The sequence below is a fragment of the Centropristis striata genome, chromosome 17, assembly GCF_030273125.1.
Source record: "Centropristis striata isolate RG_2023a ecotype Rhode Island chromosome 17, C.striata_1.0, whole genome shotgun sequence".
NCBI lineage: Eukaryota > Metazoa > Chordata > Actinopteri > Perciformes > Serranidae > Centropristis > Centropristis striata.
The window spans coordinates 3,981,362-4,003,589 of record NC_081533.1 but is presented as its reverse complement, the minus strand read 5'-3'; the positions used below and the strand labels follow the sequence as shown (position 1 = coordinate 4,003,589).

Sequence of the window (22,228 nt, the reverse complement as noted above, 5' to 3'; positions counted from 1 at the left end):
GGATCCCCCTTTGGGGAACCCGTATTTTTCTATCCAATATGGCAAGCATTCACAACATTCAGGGCCGTATTTCTTTTTCATTTGTTGTATTGTCGGACTGTTTGGATCACATTGTTCAACTTTACTGCCTCGGGAACCCATTGTTTACTCTTTCAATTTAATTTAATTTAATTTATTTTATTTTATTCAGTTTCTTTAATTAAATTAAATTGTATTTATTTATTTATTTATTTATGTATTTATTTTTTATTTTATTTTCCAAACTGCTTTTGTTATATCTCACAAGACTTTAACCTGGTCTTGATATAACTTTATATCTCACAGGACTTTAACCTGGTCTTAATATAAAATCTATCTGTTATATCTCACAGAACTTTAACCTGGTCTTGATATAAAATCTATCTGTTATATCTCACAGAACTTTAACCTGGTCTTGATATAAAATCTATCTGTTATATCTCACAGGATTTTAACCTGGTCTTGATATAACTTTATATCTCACAGGATTTTAACCTGGTCTTGATAAAAAACCACACTCAGCTACTTCACAGGATTTTAACCTGGTCTTAGTAGGAGTAAATCTTAAACTGCAGTTAATTATTTTAGTGAACGGGAAGTACACCAGACCAATTCTAAATGCTTTACTCCAAAGACTCAGAAATACTACGTTACCAATGTCATTCAATTCATCATTACTGCCAAAATTATCAGAATTATTAATCATAAAATTTTAGAAAATGGAAATTCAACATCTCACCAAAATCAGGAGAGTGTAGGTTCGGTTGGGGATCGCGCCGGAGCCAGTCAGTTGACCTCAGGACGTCGGTCCTCCCTTCTCTGAATTTTGACTGGAAGTTAGAGGATGATCCTGAAGATCAGGTGGCCACCCCCGACGTCCCGACGATCCCGACGGACTCTCGGGCGATCCCACTTCTGACACCAAGCTGTAGTGGCAAAAATCGTTATAAGGAGGAAAGATCACTGAGTCGTTGGAGTATAAGTACAGTCAATTTGATACAGTCAATAAGGTCTGCACAGAGTGAATCTGCAGACAAAGAGAGCTAACAGTTTTTATAGAGTTACAATGAGTGTGTGTGTATTGGTTAAGGAGGTACAGTCTTACGACCTTGAGGACTTGAGATAGCAGGCATCCTACACAAGAACAAGAAGAAGCAACTGTGACATGTTATCTTACAGGATGAAAAGGGCGGATTGTGTTCGCATGAAAATCATATAAAATTAATTGAAAGAGATATAAAGTTATGTGAAAATGATTATAAAGTTATGTGAAAATGATTATAAAGTTATGTGAAAAGGCATACGCATGGCATTTTGTCATAACACCTGGACCTGATGAGGGGTGCCAATTTGTATGGCTTCGGTTTTGGAGCTGTTTAACTGAAGGAAGTTGTGACTTATCCACGCCCTAATCTCCTCCAGGCAGTTGGAGAGAGCTTGAGTAGGTGATGATGAGAGGACCGGGGTAGAACGTTGGTTGGCGTGAGTACGGAGGTATAACTGAGTGTCATCGGCATAGCAGTGAAACGAGATGCCGTGTTGGCTGGTGACACGACCCAGTGGCAGCATGTACAGGATGAAGAGGATGGGTCCTAGGACAGATCCTTGGGGGACACCACAAGTAACAGGGGCTGTTTGGGACCTGGCAGATCCCAGGCTGACGTACTCCGTCCTGTCAGTGAGGTAAGAGGTGAAGCAGTCCAGTGTGGAGTGATGGAGACCAATGTCGGTGCGGAGGCGGCTTAGGAGGATGTGGTGGTCGACAGTGTCGAAAGCCGCTGAAAGGTTGAGGAGGATGAGCAGGGAGGGGGATCCAGAATCGGCAGAGATGAGAAGGTCATTGGTTCCCCTCAACAATGCTGTCTCTGTACTGTGGGCAGTGCGGAAACCAGATTGGAATATTTCAAAGAGTGAATGACGTTGTAGATGTTCCTGTAGCTGTGCGGCAACAGCTTTTTCAAGCACCTTGGACAGGAATGGAAGATGGGAAATGGGCCGGTAGTTGGAGAGAGATTCTGGGTCGAGGCTTGATAGCGGCAGTTCTGAGTGAGGGCGGGACATGGCTGGAGTTTAACGAATGGTTTATTATTTGTGTGATATGACAGACAGGTTTGATTTGATGAGTGTTGTAGGGATGGGGTCCAGGGGGGAGGTGGAAGGCTTCATTTTTTTGATGAAACCCTTCCTTCCTTCACACTTCGGACTGTGTGACTGTAGCAAAGGTGCTGAAAAGTGCAGGTTGAGGGCCGGCAGATGGCAGAGATGGAGCTGGGGAGCCTGAGAGCTGAGACCAGATGGAATTGATCTTGTCTTTGAAAAATACAAGAAACCTGTTGCAGTGATCTGCTGTGGGTTCTATACGAGTTTGGTTTTTGGGATTAAGGAGATGGTTTATGGTGGAAAAGAGCTGTTTTGAATTTCCTGGACAGTTATTGATGATGTTGGAGTAATAGATGGACCGGGCTTCTATAATAGATATATCTGTATTCACTCTCAACATTTAGCTGTGTCTCCTTAATCTTAAAATTAAGATTAATTACTTTATTAATCCCATAATGGGGAAATTCAACGTCTGCATTTAACACATCCTTTTTTTTTTTACACACCATGCAAGGAGCAGTGGGCAGCACATTACTGCGCCCGGGGAGCTGTGCAGTAGGGTTAGGTGCCTTGCTCAAGGGCACTTCAGTCCTTGACCTGTCAGTACCGGGATACGAACCGGCGACTCTCCAGTTACAAGCCCGATTCCTAACCTCTGGGCCTCCTCTCAAACAGGCAGTCTGCTCTGATTGGTCAGTGTTTGTGTCACTTCATCTGAATGAGCGTTAAGGCCCAGTGACAGCACTTTCTGCCTCTACTTCACTATATTTATAACATCACAACTTAAGAGAAGAACTTCAATCTGTGTGAGTGGATGAGTTTAATGATCAGATGGTTGATACTATGGACCATGGAGTGTGACTGCAGCTCTAAAAGGATCAACTAACATTACTTTTAACACGTTATTTAAACTTTATACCAATAATAAATTACTTTATGTTCTTTTGGGAAATGTTGTCAGTGACTGGTTTGACCCTCTGTGTGTGTGTGTGTGTGTGTGTGTGTGTGTGTGTGTGTTGTAGTAGATCAACAGCAACTGATCTTTGGAGGCCAACAGCTGGAGGACGATGCTCGGCTGGTTTCATGTGGAATCCATCATGAGGCAACCATTGAGTTAATTCTAAGTATGGAACATTTACTTTATTTTTAAACCCATTCCCTGTATGTTTCCTCCTGGGACACATTTTAATAAAACAGCAGAGCTGCACTTCACTGTCCTGACAGTCAGCTCAGCTGACATTTTGTTGTGATTTGTTAAAAAAATCCAATTTTGCATTAATAATCTGATTTAGATTAAATTGTTATGTGCTGATCAATCCTTTAAAACCTTCACTGGCAGCCTGCTGTTTTCAGACTTCAATAGAAAATCCTCCTTTTGTTTTACAAAGCACATGTGGGACATGCTGTCAGTCTATATCCCCAGCAGGTCTCTCCAGTCACAAGGTGGAAATCAGTATTTATGCTCTGTTCTTTTAAAACCAAACTAGATACCGTTCTTCTCACTGGAGCATTTTCTGAATGAACACACTGTACTTGTACAGTGTGTTCATTTGTATATGTGAATGTGTTTTTATGTGTCTGTATGCATGGATGTCTCTATTTACACATTGTTGTTCTTTTATTTTGTTACATTTCATTTGACCTATATCCTGTTCTTTACTGCATCAGAATGGTCATTAAAGGTTTGCAAGTGGACATGAAGCAAAAACTGACTAATGTTCAGCTCTGCTACGTGTCTATATGAAAAAAAATCTATTTGATATTTTAAATGTTATATTACATGTGAATAAATGTGACAATTTAACTGTTTAACTCTGTCCAACATACAGGGAATGTTTTTACATATATCCACCTGTTGGACATCAAATACATTCTGCATTCATTTAAAGAGAAACTTTATTAAGTGATGCTGTTATTAACAACAAACTTTTACTGTTTTAAAAAAAAAAATAGATGTCACTGTCATAGTGAAAGGTTTGACTGGGAAGACCATAAAGATCGACCTGCCCAACAATGAGTTTAAGAGCATCACAGTGCTGCAGCTGAAGGAGAAGTTGGAGCCTCTAACAGGAGAACCAGGTAACATCATGTTCATGATTAAAATGACCAGTAGAAGCGTGCAGAGTTTAGTCTAATGCTAAAATGATGGACTACAGATCAGATTAGGTTCATACTTGTATTCTTGGTTGCTACTTGAACATGTTGTGAATATATATCTGTATTCACTCTCAACATTTAGCTGTGTCTCCTTAAGGCCTCCTCTCAAACAGGCAGTCTGCTCTGATTGGTCAGTGTTTGTGTCACTTCAGCTGAATGAGCGTTAAGGCCCAGTGACAGCACTTTCTGCCTCTACTTCACTATATTTATAACATCACAACTTAAGAGAAGAACTTCAATCTGTGTGAGTGGATGAGTTTAATGATCAGATGGTTGATACTATGGACCATGGAGTGTGACTGCAGCTCTAAAAGGATCAACTAACATTACTTTTAACAAGTTATTTAAACTTTATACCAATAATAAATTACTTTCTGTTCTTTTGGGAAATGTTGACAGTGACTGGTTTGACCCTCTGTGTGTGTGTGTGTTTGTGTGTGTGTGTGTGTGTGTGTGTGTGTGTGTGTGTGTGTGTGTGTGTGTGTGTGTGTTGTAGTACATGGACAGCAACTGATCTTTGGAGGCCAACATCTGGAGAACGATCGTCTGCTGGTTTCATATGGAATCCAAGACAAAACAACCATTGAGTTAAAATATACAGAATTAGAACATGTTTGTTACTTGCCAAGGCCAGCTCTTCATTATCAGTTGGCGGAGGGTTTTGCTTGCATGATGCGATGTGACTGGGATGGCAACTACAGAAGTATGGAACATTTATTCTTTTTTTAAACCCATTCCCTGTATGTTTCCTCCTGGGACACATTTTAATAAAACACTAGAGCAAGAGGCAGTCCACACACACACACACACACACTCACACACACACTCACACACACACACACACACACACACACACACACACACACACACACAGACACCTGAGGAGTCCTGCAAGGAACATGTGGCTGAGAAGGTAGAAGGCTCCAGGACCATCCCTGAAGAGGCCTGTGTGGCTGCAGAGGTAGATGGCCCCTCATCAGACTCCAGGACCACGTCTGTCTGTGGCTGCTGTGGAAGTATCTGACTCGTCATTCTGGCCAGTGGGTGCTACATTTCTTTTGTACAATATGGAACCATCACCAGTCTTTATATGTGGGAAACTTATCACCAATAAATTAATCTGAGAGCAATGTTAGATAGATTAAAGACTTTAATGTAATGTATCCCTGAACATATCTGTGTGGAACCAGCTTTAGGGTTCCAGGTGGACGACCCAAAAGGACTCTAAATCATCCGTTGTGTTCTTTCAGTTGCACCTGAGTCATTAATCAGGATTTGGATGTTAAATAATCATATTCTTTTATGTTTGACCTTCCAGTTTCTATAATGGATAACTAATGTACTGCAGCTCTGTGGAAAAACATGTTGAAAACTAAAATATGACTCTAAAACTGTTTTAAATGATGTTTCTGTTGAGGAATGTGGGTGAAACATTTTCTTATTTCGTCTCATTTCAGTGTCATTAAATTCACTCTGCTCTGTTATTGATATTTTTATTTGCGTGATGTATGTAGGTCAAAGAGTTAATTGTTTGAATTCTAACTTTATATATATATATTAAAATATATATGTATTTTTTATAATCTGTCTGACTTTGCTGGATATTAAACCATTTTTCCAGTATTAACATGTCACCAGTTTTATTGTTGAGTGTTTTATTCCTCAGATTGACCTGTAGAGGGAGCTACAGCTCCTCCTGTGATTCTGGAAAAAATAAATAAAAAATATGATATTAAGATGAACATGAAGTCAATCCAGGCTCTCTAAAATATGAGAAAGATAACGAGGGAGGAAATATTAAAACGCCTCTATTAAAGATGCTCAATTATTTTTAATTAATCATGTTTCACCACTGTAGCTACTTGTTTTGGAGTGCCTTCATGTTTATCTTATTTTCTTTCATTTTCCAAAAACACCAGACATGCATTTATTTATTTAATTTAGTCATCTCCTATACCCACTTTTTTTTTCTTGCTGTTGTTGTTTTTGTTTGTTTGTTTTTGTTTTTTTCATTCCTAGAATGTTAGAATGTGGGTAGGAGAGATGTTCGTGATGTTACTGCGGTGACTGTTCTCTTTAGAAACAATAAACATATTGTTAAAAAAAAAATTAGTCATCTCTTTTTTTCCTGATGCTATATCTGCACGGCATCAAAGGAGACATTTAAAGTTTGCAAGTGGGCAAAAACTGACTAATTTTCAGCTATGCTACGTGTCTATGAATATATGAAGAAATATCTATTTGATATTTAAATTTTTTATATTGCACGTGAATAAATGTGATTAGTTAACTGTCGTTACTGAATGTTTTTACATATATCCAACAAATATTAATCAGAAGAGAAACTTTATTGAGTTTTTATTGACAAACTATTGCTGAGCAGAGATCAACTGCAAGACAGAAAACTTCAGTGGCAACATTACAAACTGCATTATAGAACATTATGAGAACATATTAGGGTTGTCAAAAGTATCAATACTCAAAAAAGTATCGATACTAAAACGTTGTATCTGGATACGATACTCAGTATCGATACCACTACCTCAGACCTGAAGCTTCTTATCATAGCTGCAGTTTCTTTTTACACAACTGTTTTTTATTATAAATATTTAACCTGTGCTTCTGTTCATTTTTACATGTTGCATTTTTCTTGTTAATAAAAATATTTCTGTTAAATTTTGGGGTCTTTGTTTTGATCCTGATGGTATCGAAAATGGTATCGAGTATCCAATATTTTCCTGAGCATCGTATCGAGTTGAACATTTTAGTATCGTGACAACCCTAAAAACATACAGCAGATATTTCACTGCTGGTTATGTAGATCAGCTGTTCTCAACCTGGGGGTCCCGACCCCAGTTGGGGTCGCGAGATGATTTCTGGGGGTCGGCAAATCATTTTGGAAGTCAGCTCTGTCTCCACTGTGTTAAAGTGTTCATGTGTTTTAGTCTTTTTGGTCATTTAATGTCTTTTTTTGTAATTTTAGTGTTTTTTTTGTCATTTTGTGTCTTTTTTGTCATTTTGTGTCTTTTTTTGGGTCATTTTGTTTCTTTTTTGGTCATTTTGTGTCTTTTTTTGGTCATTTTGTTTCTTTTTTGGGCCATTTCGTGTCTTTTTTGTCATTTTGTGTCTTTTTTTGTCATTTTGTGTCTTTTTTGGTCATTTTGTGTCTTTTTTTGTCAATTTGTGTCTTTTTTTGGGTCATTTTATTTCTTTTTTGGTCATTTTGTGTCTTTTTTTTGTCATTTTGTTTCTTTTTTGGGCCATTTTGTGTCTTTTTTGTCATTTTGTGTCTTTTTTGGTCATTTTGTGTCTTTTTTGGTCATTTTGTGTCTGTTTTGATCATTCTGTGGTCATTTTGTGTCTTTTTGGTCATTTTATTTCTTTTTTGGGACATTTTGTGTCTTTTTTTGTCGCGAGATTATTTCTGGGGGTCACCAAATCATTTTGGAAGTCAGCTCTGTCTCCACTGTGTTAAAGTGTTCATGTGTTTTAGTCTTTTTGGTCATTTAATGCCTTTTTTTGTAATTTTAGTGTTTTTTTTTCATTTTGTGTCTTTTTTGTCATTTTGTGTCTTTTTTGGTCAATTTGTGTCTTTTTTTGGGTCATTTTGTTTCTTTTTGGTCATTTTGTGTCTTTTTTTGGTCATTTTGTTTCTTTTTTGGGCCATTTCGTGTCTTTTTTGTCATTTTGTGTCTTTTTTTGTCATTTTGTGTCTTTTTTGGTCATTTTGTGTCTTTTTTTGTCAATTTGTGTCTTTTTTTGGGTCATTTTATTTCTTTTTTGGTCATTTTGTGTCTTTTTTTTTGTTATTTTGTTTCTTTTTTGGGCCATTTTGTGTCTTTTTTGTCATTTTGTGTCTTTTTTGGTCATTTTGTGTCTTTTTTGGTCATTTTGTGTCTGTTTTGATCATTCTGTGGTCATTTTGTGTCTTTTTGGTCATTTTATTTCTTTTTTGGGCCATTTTGTGTCTTTTTTTGTCGCGAGATTATTTCTGGGGGTCACCAAATCATTTTGGAAGTCAGCTCTGTCTCCACTGTGTTAAAGTGTTCATGTGTTTTAGTCTTTTTGGTCATTTAATGTCTTTTTTGGTAATTTTAGTGTTTTTTTTTTTTTTTTGTCATTTTGTGTCTTTTTTGTCATTTTGTGTCTTTTTTGGTCAATTTATTTCTTTTTTGGTCATTTTGTGTCTTTTTTTTTGGTAATTTTGTTTCTTTTTTGGGCCATTTTGTGTCTTTTTTGTCATTTTGTGTCTTTTTTGGTCATTTTGTGTCTTTTTGGTCATTTTATTTCTTTTTTGGGCCATTTTGTGTCTTTTTTGGGTCATTTTGTGTCTTTTTTGGTCATTTTGTGTCTGTTTTGATCATTTTGTGGTCATTTTGTGTCTTTTTGGTCATTTTATTTCTTTTTTGGGCCATTTTGTGTCTTTTTTTGGTAATTTTGTTTCTTTTTTGGGCAATTTTGTGTCTTTTTGTCCAAAATCCGTCATGTCAACTGAGTTTGTCTGATCTGAACTTTTAGATTCTGTTCAGTGAGACAACATGCACGTTAAATTGGAGGTCGAGAATCAAAAAGGTTGAGAACTACTGATGTAGATGAAGAAATCAGGCCACAAGTGTTGACGTTTGGCTTCAGAAGCAAAGAGAGTGTGAGAGTGTGAGAGAAGAAGGCAGTAAACGGCATCCCGAGGAGGGAAGATGTGTGTTAGTTTCTGCGCCACACAGGTATGGAGGTCTGTCTGGGAGCCACGCCGTCACTGCAGGAGATGAAGTAGGAGCTGGTCTTCAGGCACTCAGGAGTGAGCTTCAGACACACGAAGCAGAACTCCTTCAGACAGCGGGGACAGATGAGGTTCTTGCAGCCCGTCTTGTCGTGCTCCAGCCTCTGGCCACAGGTGGGACAGGCCCGGATGGAGGGACAGGCGTCCACCCCCTGCACCTGAGGCAGGGCCGTGGTGCTGCAGGTCTTCAGCACCTCCAGGTCGTGGTTGATGCAGCCGTCGTTGTCGCAGCGGTCGGAGCGCGGAGCTGCTCCTTTCCACTCCTTCAGACACTGCCAGCAGAAGTGGTAAACCTGCTTCTTGTCCGCCGTGCACACTGTGCACCGCACGTTGAGGTTAGTCGGGTCCTCTCGCTCCACAAAGGTTTTACAGCCGGGACACTGAGGGGAAAAGATGAGAGGAGCATTGAAGGAAAACATTCTGGAAATAGGTTGAACTCTCTGAACTCCACCATTTAAACACATGTTGTCTTTAACCCTCTAGAGTCCATGAAACCACCTGCACATGACTTTTTAATGACGTGAAGACATAAAAATGAAGCAACATTGAGTCTTTCCATCAGCTTCCCTCTAAAGTTCTGGCTTGAAACTACATGCCAGATTTTTTTTGATGATATTCGACCAAGTAAAACCGGAGATAATGTCAAATATATTTAATATAAAAATATATAACAAGAGATTATCCTCATTTTACTTGTTATATGTAATATTTGCAACCTGTGTTCATATTTACAAGATTAAAATTCTGTGTATTGAAATATTATTTTCAAGATCAGATATTATTATTATATATATAACTATATAATTATAGTTTTCCTTTGTTTCTTTTGGGTTCAACATTTTTATCAAGTAAGTCAAAGTTAAAAATTAATTATCAGGACATAAAGGTGAGGTAACGCTGAAAAAACTGATACCAACGTGGCATGGTGAAGATATTTTAACAGATTTTTTAATGGACATAATAGCCAAAGATTTCAGAGGGTTAACACATCGCCAAAAATACATTGTTTATTGAAATAAACTGTAAAAACAGGCATTATCATAGGAATTTCACCTTCTGTCTTTTAAAGGATTATAGGTTAAAAAAGCTTCCGTTAGATAAAGTAATCAAAATGAAGATTAAAAGTGTGAGATTTCTGTCAAAATCTCTTTATTCTACATGTCTCATTTAAAACATCGCCAGAAATAAAGCGTTTGTAATAACTAGATCCTGTTAGAAACATTAAATTCTGCTCCTCAGAGACACTGAGAAGACATGATTGATTCTGCTGAGACCAACGGTCACATGACAAATATTCACTGAGAATCTGTTTACACAGAGCTGAGAGGAGAGGACAGGAGAGGCTGTTTACACAGAGCAGAGAGGAGAGGACAGGAGAGGCTGTTTACACAGAGCTGAGAGGAGAGGACAGGAGAGGCTGCTTACACAGAGCTGAGAGGAGAGGACAGGAGAGGCTGTTTACACGGAGCTGAGAGGAGAGGACAGGAGAGGCTGTTTACACAGAGCTGAGAGGAGAGGACAGGAGAGGCTGCTTACACAGAGCTGAGAGGAGAGGACAGGAGAGGCTGTTTACACAGAGCTGAGAGGAGAGGACAGGAGAGGCTGTTTACACAGAGCTGAGAGGAGAGGACAGGAGAGGCTGTTTACACAGAGCTGAGAGGAGAGGCTGTAAAAATACAAATAGTTCAACATGTATAACATGTGGAGACACAATTTTTCTTCTCCAGTATTCATGACATTTGTGGGCACTTGAAAACGTGTTTTATATATAAATTATATTTGATTAAATTTTTTTTTTAAATGTATCAGGGAAATTCAACTTGCATTTTCCCCCTTTTTCATTATTTATGTCATTATAACTGTGCTATTCTGCACGAAATACATTTTTGGGTTGTTCACCTTCTAGACATGATTGTGCTGATTCCATAGAGCTGCAGGACTTTTATATACTGCAGTAAAAAACGAGGCCACAGTGAGTAAAATTGGGCTTCATAGGGTTAAGTTAAAATGCTGCTAGCTTCAGCTAAATATTCACCAATAAAAGGATAGTTATATCAAGTAATATCAATCTTCTGCTCTAACTTTGAGCTCTAACTATTCCTTTTGCAGGATGTAGAAAGAAACGACTTCTGCTCAACTCAATCAGTCTGTGATTTTCACATCGGGACACTCACGTTTTTGAAGTCACAGTATTTTACTGCAGCCAGACGGGCGATCTTCTCCTCGAAGTATTGCATCTCTTCAGTTGTCAGCACTGCCAGCCTGCGCACCTCTTGATAAGGCCACTCTTTATCACACTTTTGCAAAGTGCCCTTTTTTAAAGCAGGACACTTAAATGTATGCTGGCCCTGCAATGAAAAGGACACAAAATGTTTTAATGGCAGCTGAGACCAGGGACCGGGGAGTCGAGCATCTTTCACATGTAACCCGGAGGAAAAAGGTGCAATTCAGAATAAAAATTATTCAGAATTTAAAAAAAGTTTGGGTCCAAAATATCCTATTTCAGGAAAATGTGCTTAGTCTTAAAGTAAATGTACTACAGTCATGGAAAAAGCTATTAGACCGCCTTGTTTTCTTCAATTTCTTGTTCATTTTAATGTCAGGTACAACTAAAGGTACATTTGTTTGGACAAATATAATGATAACAACAAAAAATAGCTGATAAGAGTTTAATTTAAGAGCTGATATCTAGACATTTAACATGGTTTTATTGATGAAGATTTTGGTTATTATCATGAAAACCATGGAAACAAATGTACCTTTAGTTGTCCCAGGCATTAAAATCAACAAGAAATTGAAGAAATGTGGTCTAATATTTTTTTCCATGACTGTAGATGCAAAAAAATGCCCCCTGTTCTTGTAATACTATCATACATATATAATTAGATCATGCATTAATATCAAAGCAGGATTTTACTGCTGTAGTTTGCTCACGTGGAGATAATATTTTTAACTCTTTTTTTAATTGTAGATCAATCTGCTGATTGTTTTACCTATTAATCAGCTCACAGTTTGGCTTGTAAAACTAGTGCAAACCACAAAATGATTAAAAAATATTAAAAGGAAGAGCAGGAAATCCACATATTTGTAAGCTGTATAAAAAAATTCACCATTAATCAAAATAGTGGCCAATTAATTTTCTCAATCAACTCATTAATTAATCGACTAGTTTCAGCTGAACTTGTATAAACTGCTGAGGAGTTTAATTCAGAACAAAACAATTTTTTTTCTGTGTCTGCAAGTATAATAACTATAACCTACTACCTCCAAGAGTGATTTTATATTTTTTATTTTTACTTTTTCATGAAAATTAAGTTGACAGGAAGTCAGTGTGCCATAAGTAATTTAAAGGGAAAATGTGTGTCAAAAATGCCAAATTGTAGATTAGTCAAAATGTTTTTTCTTTCTGTTGGTGGTGAAATACAGTGGCAGAAAAAAAGTAATTCATAAAAAGAAGTTTGGAACCTGGAGAGTAGAAATTGATTAATTCCTAAATTGAAATATATCTATCCTTCTATCCATCCATCCATCTATAACTTTTCTCCTGCACTCTAAAAAAATGACACTGGCTCAACTTAAAAAAAAATTGTTGTAACAATTTGCATTTATCTTTTTAAGTAATTCCAACTAAGACATTATTGTGTATTTCCCATGAGACTTTTATAGCTGAAATAACTCAAATAGTCTAGTTACAACCAACATGATTTGTTTTGTCCTCTACAAGCTTCATAATGAGTTGAACCAATTTAATGTTAATAAGTGGTCAAATTACTCTATTTAAGTTGCTATAACTCCTTTATTTTTACTTTCTTTCTTCTCAAAAAAAATCCTTGCAAATTGTTACCTCAGTTTTATTGAGTATAAGTAACTTATTTCACTTAAGTCAGACACATTGTAATACAATATTAAGTTTTATTACCTTAATACTTTTCCTTGTTAAGTGAAGGCAGAAATGCTTATCGAAAATCAATATATTTCTGAGTTAAGACATTTTTCTTCATTTTTAATTTTGAAATAAGATATCAACTTAATAAAACAATGGACATTTCACAAATTGTATTTTTTATGCTGATAAAGCTCTTCTTCTTTTTTTTAAGTCATACTAACTGACCTCCTGAATCTTTTCTTAGAGTGTGTTATTTCTGAGGAGAGAGAGAACTCTGTTCCCCGTAGAGGTCAATGAGAAGGTGTGTCTGTGGGCCGGTACCTGGTCCAGCAGGCTGCGGCACCAGGCGGTGAGGGACTCCGGGGTGACGGCGTGACCGCAGGACATCTCTGCTCGGAGACGTTGGTCTCCCTCCTCCGGAGCTGAGAAACACAGCAACAAGAGCAGACATTGAACTCAGCATCACATGCACGACACGGAGGAAAACAAGCCCCAGCTGCCTTCTGTTAGAAAGACCAACCAATACAACTGTTCTCCCACAAAGTGGGGTTAATACATGCAGGTCCTTTCATTTAATGAGGATGATCAACCCATGCACCATTTCAATAAAGCCAACATGCGAATAATGCGAATAATGATTTTTTTCTGCTTACGGAAAGCATCCAGATCATCCGGCCTGTTGACGAACTTCAGAGTGGTGTCACTGGGGTCGTATCTCTTCTCCTCCTGGCCCTGTGTGCTCATTTTCTCTCAGATCACCTCTTCTTCTTCTTCTTCTTCTTCTTCTTCTTCTTCTTCTTCTTCTTCTTGGTCGTCTGCCTTGCAGCAGTGGGTTGTGAGTCTGCCTGTAGCTGAGTCGACGTCACTGACTCCACCAGCATCTGTTTTTCTTTCTTTACTTTCACTTTCTCAGCCAGCAGTTCCAAGAAATCACGTGACTGCAGGGTGGCACAATAACAATACCTTTATTTATATAGATAGATAGCACCTTAATAAACTGTGTTCACAAAGTGCAAAGTGACAGAACAAGCATGAATAAAAGGCCTGCAAAAATAAGACACCAATAATGCAGAAAAAAAAAAAAAAAAAAAAAAAAAAAAAATATATATATATATATATATATATATGTGTGTGTGTGTGTGTGTGTGTATTAATATTATCCACTGTCTTTCTATATATATGTTCTTATTCAATTTACATTTAAACCAATAATGCAGCAAAAAAAAAATTATATATATATATATATATATATATACACATACATACATACATACATACATGCATATACACATACAACACAAGTTAGAAGGTTTTGTTTTGAGAAGTGACTTAACTTATTATTATTATTATTATTATTATTATTATTATCCACTGTCTCTCTCTCTCTATGTTCTTATTGAATTTACATTAAAACACATTATGACTGTCTTAATTTATACCATTTTTGTTACTACATTGTTTTGAATTTGCATATAATATATTTGCTTTTTTTTTTTTTAAATAGAAAATTATTTCACACGACTAACTATTGTGTGTTATTAAATATTTTTCCGACACCATGATATTAATACATTGCTTCACAGCAGCTTGTTATGAGACAACTGGCATGTGGAAAAGCTGGTAACGTTTGGTCAGAAGCCAAACGCTGCTGGAGCATCAGGTGGTTTCCACCGAGCATTTCAACAGTCACAGCTGATTTATGGGAAAACAACAGAGACACGACGATTCTCAGAGTTCAGGGGAAACTCTCAACTGACAACACGTGATTGGTGTTTGTGTGTGTGTGTGTGTGTGTGTGTGTGTTTTAGCTGTGCAGGCAGTAAAAGCACAGCTAAAAAAGGAAATGATGCGTTCAAAACTCATGTAACTTGTAGCATCTTACTTAGTGTCTTTTGTGTGCACATCCACAAAATCAGTAATAAAAGTCATACATCTAAACAATACAAAAAAAATGAAGTACTGTTCTGTGCTTTATCATAATAATAATAATAATAATAATAATAATAATTTGAAAATGATTAATAATCACTTTTCAAAACAAAATTATTATATTACAATAATAAAACATACTTCAATACAATTTCCAAAACAAGGAGAGAATATCATATTAAATGAAAATATTTAATAAAAGATAAAATAAAAAAATAAATAAAAAATATAACGTATAATACCATAATACATTTATATGAATAAATAAATATATGAAATCCAAAAGAAAAATCCAAAATTAAACATACTTAAGTACAATTTTAGAATACCATAATTAATTAAAATATGAATATTACACAAATAATAATAATAATAATAATAATAATAATAATAATACAATATTATATAACACATATATAATACCAGAACAAATACAAATAAATGAATTAATAAATAAAACACACTTTAGTACAATTTTCCAAACAGGGATAGAATACCATAATTAATTAAAGGATTAATATTATAATAATAATAATAATAATAATAATAATAATAATAATAATAATAATAATAAGATACTACTACTACTACTACTACTACTACTAATAATAATAATAAATATATATAATACCTGAATACCTGAAATAATATAATACCTGAATAAATGAAAATGAATAAATAAATGAAAATAAATAAATAAATAAATAAATAAATAAATAAATAAATAAATAAATAAATAAATAAAACACTTTAGTACAATTTTCCAAACAGGGATAGAATACCATAATTCTTTCTTTCAAAATTATTTTTATTGGATATATATATATATATATATATATATATATATATATATATATATATATATATATATATATATGTTATTATGTAATTATATATCTTCTGTTTTTAGCTGTTTATCCTTTTTTTTAATAATTAGACTGTTATGCTTTTACCTGTAGCACTTTGAGGTTTCCTTTAATGTAAAGTGCATTACAAATAAAATGTATTATTATTATTATTATTATTATTGGTACAATTTCCCGTTTTATGATACTTCATTCTAATTCTCCATAACAGAATAAATATTTTGGCCTTAATGTGATGATGAAGATTTCAATAATAATATACTCAAGACGAGAGTTGTTTTTCTAATTTACTTTGAGACGAAAGTGAAAGCATCCTCAGCACCCTGTGACGTCAGACCGAGCTCTGGAGTCCTAACAGCACCCTGAGGCTCATTACACCATTACAGGACCTGAGAGCGGCGCGGAGCGGAGCTGAAAGCTACACTAAGATGGGGAAACTGTACCAGGTGGTGGTGAACGGACTGAGGGGGGAGAAGGTGGTGGTCGACCTGTGCAACACTGACGAACAGTTTCAGAGCATGAAGGTGCAGCAGCTGATCGACAAGGTGTCAGAGAAGCTTCCACAGAGCGCAGGTAGGACTCTGACTCAGCCTGCAGCCAGGGCAGACACGAGCACTTTAATGTCTCTTCTTACCACGAGAAGCTGCTAACTGCATCTCAGAAAGCAGAGTTGGTGCTTTACCGTGCAGGAAAGTACTGATGCTGCGTTCGATTGCACTCGGAAACTCGGAAAGATCCAACTTCCGAGGTAAATGCGTTTCAATGCTCGTTTGTTTGGATGTCTTTGGAGCATTTAAATATTATTCTGGGTAAAGTACATCAGCTACCTGGTACAACAGACAGTTAAATGGTTGAGTCCTCTCTGGGTTTAAATATAGGGTGGAATTGTGGTCAGCAAAAATATAATTAAATCTTATCAATTTCCTGGATATAATAAAAAGAAGTCAATCATCAATCAATCAATCAGACTTTATTTGTATAGCACTTTTCATACAAGAGAGATGCAACACTAAGGGCTTTACATAAAAAAGGAGAAAATAATAATAACTAGGACTGCGCGCAGTACTGAACGGGCCCTCGCAGTACACGCGTGTCGGGGCATGCTTCCGTCGGGGTTTGTGCGTTACAGGGGCCAGTCTATACCACCCCTATGAATTTCATTGCCTTAAGTCTTACGGTCTGGGCACAGTGGCACTTATTAGATTAAACTGCCGCCAGAGCGCCACCTAGCGGCCGATCAATAAAACCTTCAAGGGTTATCCTCAGGAGGGCATTGACAATAAGTATACCAATTTTGGTGTTAATCCGACCAACCAATGTGGAGATATAAAATACTTCAATTTAAAGAGCGCCACCTAGAGGTCATCGCCCAAAATTTTGCAGAGAGGCTCAGGGGCTCATGGGGAAGTAGTAACCTGAGTTTCATGTCATTCAGACACACCAATGTGGAGATATGCAACACTTGTTGACACTGATAATAGCGCCACCTGCAGGAAGTTGTTATTTAATAACTTGAGTATTATTTGGGTAATCAAAATTCTTTTAATAACTTTTTGTCATGAGGGTCCATAGATGCTGTGTGCAAAGTTTGGTGCAAAACGCTGAAATTGCCTAGGAGGAGTTCGAAAAAGTAGGTTTGCGACATTTTGCGCATTTGCGAAAAAAAACGGTAGGCGAAAATGGGAGTGGCCTATATCACGAGATTCAGCACAACTCAGTGAACGCGTGGATATAAGTTTTTTGAATGTGCGATAAAGTATGTGGGAGTTATTAGTCAAAACGCACTTTCCTTTATTATAGCGCCACCTAGTGGTGGAAATTCAGGATGACAATAGATTATAAAATTTTTCACCATGTGTGACTTATATTTAAAGTTTCATGAGTTTTGGGGTATGTTCAGGCAGTGAAATATGCGATCATTTGGGAAGAAGAATAATAATTAAAAAAAAAATAATAAATAATCATTCGAAATACAATAGGGACCTCGCAGGTCGTTGCCTGCTCGGGCCCTAAAAAGATAACGAAACATAGAAACAAGCCAACACCCTCCACCCCCCCCCCCCCCCCCCCCCTCCTTCATCCACCCATCCTATTAAAAACAGCACAAACAGAGGAACTGAGCAGTGCAATATTACACCTTATAGACTGATGTCGTTTAAATATGTGGAAAAACTATGATCTTTTTTACATTTACTGTGCTTTTCCTCCCTACTCAGCAACACAAACTCTTTAATGAACAGAGTGGGAGTGCAAACACCACTACAAAGTAATCCTACACTTTTAGTAACACAAATGCTAAATTAAACGACACATAACAGACTAAATGTTGAAGATAAAGTGACTGTTTCACAGAGATTATTTACAGTGCAAGGCTCAGAATGTAAATTTAAACTTGACTTTTTAAAAAAAATATTTTTTATTAACGAATAAACAAAGAAAAGAACAGTGGATTACTTATTAGGAGCCACAATATGAAAACAAAACACCACAACACAATTCTAAATCAAATCAAATCAAATCAAATAGACAACAAAGACTCAGAAACATATTTAGAAATTAGACATAATGTACACACAAATAACATACAAAGAATAATATAAAGGACAACCACAACAACAAAAATAAAAACAACGATACACCAGTACAAAGCCACATGGCGAAAACAGACAAACAAACAAACAAACAAAAACAAACAAACATGAATTTAGCCCAAACAGAAATATAAAGAGGTAATATACACAGATTCCAGGATAAAAAGAGAATCATATGAAACGTGAATTACATTCAAAGTAACTGGTCCAAGGGTTACTTTGAATTGAATTAAACTTGACTTTAAATAAATAAATAAATTGTGAGTTATCTCTTTGGGTTTGAGTGACTATGATTCTCTTAATTCCTAAATGTGTGTGTGTGTGTGTGTGTGTGTGTGTGTGTGTGTGTGTAGGAGAGGAAGGGATGGCTCTGATCTTCACAGATAAAAGGCTGGATGAAAAGACGAAGCTGCTGTCTGAATATGGGATCCAGCACATGTCGGTGCTCCTCATGGTGATAAAGGTTCCTGGAGGACTGACCGTCTGACCGACTCTTCTTCTTCTTCTTCTTCTTCTTCTCTTCCTGCTGCTCTTCACACATTTTAAAGCTCTAACGCTGTGGTGGCTGTTTTAATGCAAAAACTTTTACACATTCCCAAGTTTTAAAAAATAAAAAATGTTCTGTGTTTAATGCCTCATATTCGCCTTTTTATATTTTCCATATTAGAGCCTGTAATGAGGAACAGCAATAGAAATAATAATAAGAAATAATCCCATGCATAAATAACTTCTTTTAACTTTCTAATGCGTTTCATTTTAGGTCACATTTTAGTTGATTTGTTCGGTACGTCAGTAATAGGCTGCAAATATTTCCATTTGGGATTATTATTATTATTTTTTTTTTTACCAATTAACTACCTATTCTCATAGAAGCTTTTATTTTATAATAATAATAATAATAATAATAATTATTATTATTATATTTTATTATTATATTTTATTATTATATATTATATTGTATTGTATGATATTATATTATGTTTTTTTATAGCAGGTGACAAATATTATTGTATATTATATGATATTGTATATATTATATTATATATTTCTTATTTAAAAAAAAAATCAAACCAACCATCAGGTGCAAACATTCACAATATAGCAGGGGACAATTATTATATTATATAACATTATATTTTATTATAACATAGATACATATATACATATATATATATATATATATATATATATATATATACACATATATATAAATATATATTTTTGTTATCAAATGGCCATTAGATGCAAACATTCACAATATAGCAGGTGCTAATTAATTTAACAACAACGACAACAATAATAATTATAATAATACAATATATATATATAATTATATATGATATTATATATAATATAATAATTAAAAAAAATAAAATATATTTATTAATAATAATAATAATAATAATAATATAAATAAATAATTGTAAAAATTACAATAAAGAGATGTATTTATTATATATTACTTTTTAGCAACATGCTAATTTTTTATATACAATAATATTACAAGATTAACAACAACAACAATATATATTGAGAATTAAAATACGTAGCTGAGCTAAAGGGATAAAACGCAAAGCAAAGACAACACAAACAAACAGACAAACAAACAAACCATTCATGTAAACGGTTGTTTTGAAAGGAGAATGGGCTGGATTTATTTTAATATTTCTATAAGTGAAGTTACTTTTCTGCTCTCAGGGAGCGAATGCATCAGTCGGAAATACATTTTTGTGTAACTGGAATCAATTTGGGAGCATAAAGTGAATTATTATTCCTTATTTGCTGATCATGTCATGTTGATAATGAGCAGTGGTGGGACGAAACTAAGTCCTTAAGTATAATTTGGAGGTATTTGTATTATATTTAAGTATTCCCATTTTATGTAACTTTATACTTAACATAAAACACATGATACATTTAAAAATGATTAGACTTTTTTTTATTAAACCCTCATAACACTATATTAAGTAGTTAAAATGAGCCTTATCTGGAGAAAATGAAAATGCTGCTGAAATGCATCAATACATATAATCTAATATTATATTTAGGATATATAAAAAAAATCTGAGTGGATCCATTCTGCATAACTTTTGATACTTTAAGTACATTTTGATGCTGATACTTTTGTTATTTTACTTCAGTAAGTTTTTTTTACTTGTATTGGAGTAACTTCACAGTGTGGTATTAATACTTTTACTTACTAATAATGAGCAACAACAATCCATGATCCATTTATTAGGTGCATTATATAATTGTGTCAGGTATTAAACATTACTTAACTACAATATTTAGTATTATTAAAAATAAATAAATATCCAAATAGAAAACATGCTATTTCTAAACCCCATAACATAATTTGTTTTTAGACCAATAAAGAGCCTTTTTGCATAAATTAAATGTCCTCATCAGTCATGTGTATGGAAGAGGATTGGGGCCAGGTAGGAGAAAAAAATAATGAGAGGAGGAATTTGTTTTCATTATGCAGTTCGAGAAAAAAAGTCGAAATGACGAGAATAAAGTTCAAACTTTTTGTGTTAAAGGGTACAGTGGGAAAATTATTCACTGATTCGTTGTTCCCGTGTCAATAAATCATCAGAAAACATTTTTTTTAAAATATATGAACAGTTTGGTAAAATGCAAGCTACAACCTGATTTTCATCAATGTCATAAAATGAGCAAAAAAATAAAATAAAATACATCGTCACATAAATAAGATGTTCCTGGTTTCTGTTACTACAAATATTGCTTTTATGTAATTCATGTGATTTTTTTAGACTAGAATATTAGATTTGACTTTATTATCGACTTTGTAGCCTATTTCGACTTTATTTTCGCCTCAAAGTGAATAATGTACACGGCTGTTAATAAGATCACAATATTTCCGACACACGCTGAAGGCAGCACTCCTGCACCATAAATGAAAGAGAAAGTGTGCAGAGTGTTTCAGCATTTTATACAGACATAGAGACGCAGATCGTGATAACAACAACTTGTTTTCGTGGATGTCTTGAGAGTTTGAACCGTTCAGCTGAAGGTAGGCTCGACTTTTTCTGCCTTTGTGTTGGTTTCCAAAAAACAGGTGCGTTTGTTTTATTGTCAAAACTGATTGTGAATTCCTTTTGCAGGAATCAAAATGAATTACTGGGAAAATGGTCTTCAGTATGTGTGCAAGTTGTTGCCCTCTCAAGGTAAAATATACGTAGTTTTCCTGGTTTATCACCCACATTAATGGAATAAAATGTAAATGCATTAATAACAATCTCATCCCAGCACCTGAAATAAGCTACCATGGCTTGTTAAACCAAGGATCAACGTGTTACCTGAACAGTGTGCTGCAGGTGCTTTTCATGACCAAAGACTTCAGAGAGGCTGTCAACAGGTTTGTCCAGCTTTATGCCATATGATGCATTTAAATGCAATCAGGGCTTTTGTGTCTTTAATGTCAACTCTGTCTTATTTTTGTGCAGGTGCACCATAGAAAACCCATACACTGAGATGAGTGAGAGCTGTATTGATCATCAACTTAAATCCTTGTTTGATGACTTAGAACAACGTTCAGCATACACCTATAATATCACAAGGAAGCTGGGCATCAGTAATGGTACAGTATTTAACAGCACTTGTTGTTTTTCTCTCCATCAGCACATGCAGAGAACAGATTTACAGCTGTAATAACACAATGTAAATGCTAACGATAGTGCTAACTACCACGCTTGGTTAGTAACCACCAAACCAAACAAGTTACTTTAATGAACTGAACACAGAGTTCTAAGACATACCCAACTTTATTGTGTATTTTACTCAAAATAGGACCCTAATTTACAAAACTAGCATCATGCAGGAATAAGTTGTTAAATCACGAAGTAAGTTAGCATTTTAGCATCCTGGGGCCTAACCTCTCAAA

The 22,228-nt window shown here is 35.3% G+C and overlaps 3 protein-coding genes across 3 annotated transcripts in view; 2 read left to right on the top strand and 1 right to left on the bottom strand.

Annotated features, from left to right (window-relative positions):
• LOC131989470 (uncharacterized) overlaps nucleotides 1-22,228 on the top strand; it is a 299,290-nt gene that overhangs the window by 110,637 nt on the left and 166,425 nt on the right. The gene's annotated exons all lie outside the window — the stretch shown is intronic.
• On the bottom strand, nucleotides 8,080-13,825 carry si:ch211-212k18.15 (uncharacterized protein LOC563681 homolog). Its single transcript, XM_059354747.1, has 4 exons — nucleotides 13,592-13,825; nucleotides 13,260-13,360; nucleotides 11,227-11,400; nucleotides 8,080-9,432 (listed from the first exon to the last, which is right to left on the bottom strand). The coding sequence occupies exons 1-4, from the start codon at nucleotides 13,680-13,682 to the stop codon at nucleotides 8,977-8,979; spliced, it is 822 nt and encodes a 273-aa protein (XP_059210730.1). The 5' UTR covers nucleotides 13,683-13,825; the 3' UTR covers nucleotides 8,080-8,976.
• Nucleotides 16,083-19,031, top strand: zgc:194655 (uncharacterized protein LOC794380 homolog). The gene is made up of 2 exons (XM_059354765.1): nucleotides 16,083-16,306; nucleotides 18,678-19,031. Exons 1-2 carry the CDS (start codon nucleotides 16,162-16,164, stop codon nucleotides 18,809-18,811), a joined length of 279 nt encoding a protein of 92 aa, XP_059210748.1. The 5' UTR covers nucleotides 16,083-16,161; the 3' UTR covers nucleotides 18,812-19,031.

What these genes read in the sequence shown, in the direction of transcription:
- si:ch211-212k18.15 (XM_059354747.1), bottom strand. Translation starts at nt 13,682, where the DNA reads ATGAGCACACAGGGCCAGGAGGAGAAGAGATACGACCCCAGTGACACC. An exon ending in GGATGATCTGGATGCTTTCC is followed by an intron (nt 13,361 to 13,591) that starts GTAAGCAGAAAA and finishes TGTGTTTCTCAG; the next exon opens with CTCCGGAGGAGGGAGACCAA. An exon ending in AATACTGTGACTTCAAAAAC is followed by an intron (nt 9,433 to 11,226) that starts GTGAGTGTCCCG and finishes TTTTCCCCTCAG; the next exon opens with TGTCCCGGCTGTAAAACCTT.
- zgc:194655 (XM_059354765.1), top strand. Translation starts at nt 16,162, where the DNA reads ATGGGGAAACTGTACCAGGTGGTGGTGAACGGACTGAGGGGGGAGAAG. An exon ending in GAAGCTTCCACAGAGCGCAG is followed by an intron (nt 16,307 to 18,677) that starts GTAGGACTCTGA and finishes GTGTGTGTGTAG; the next exon opens with GAGAGGAAGGGATGGCTCTG.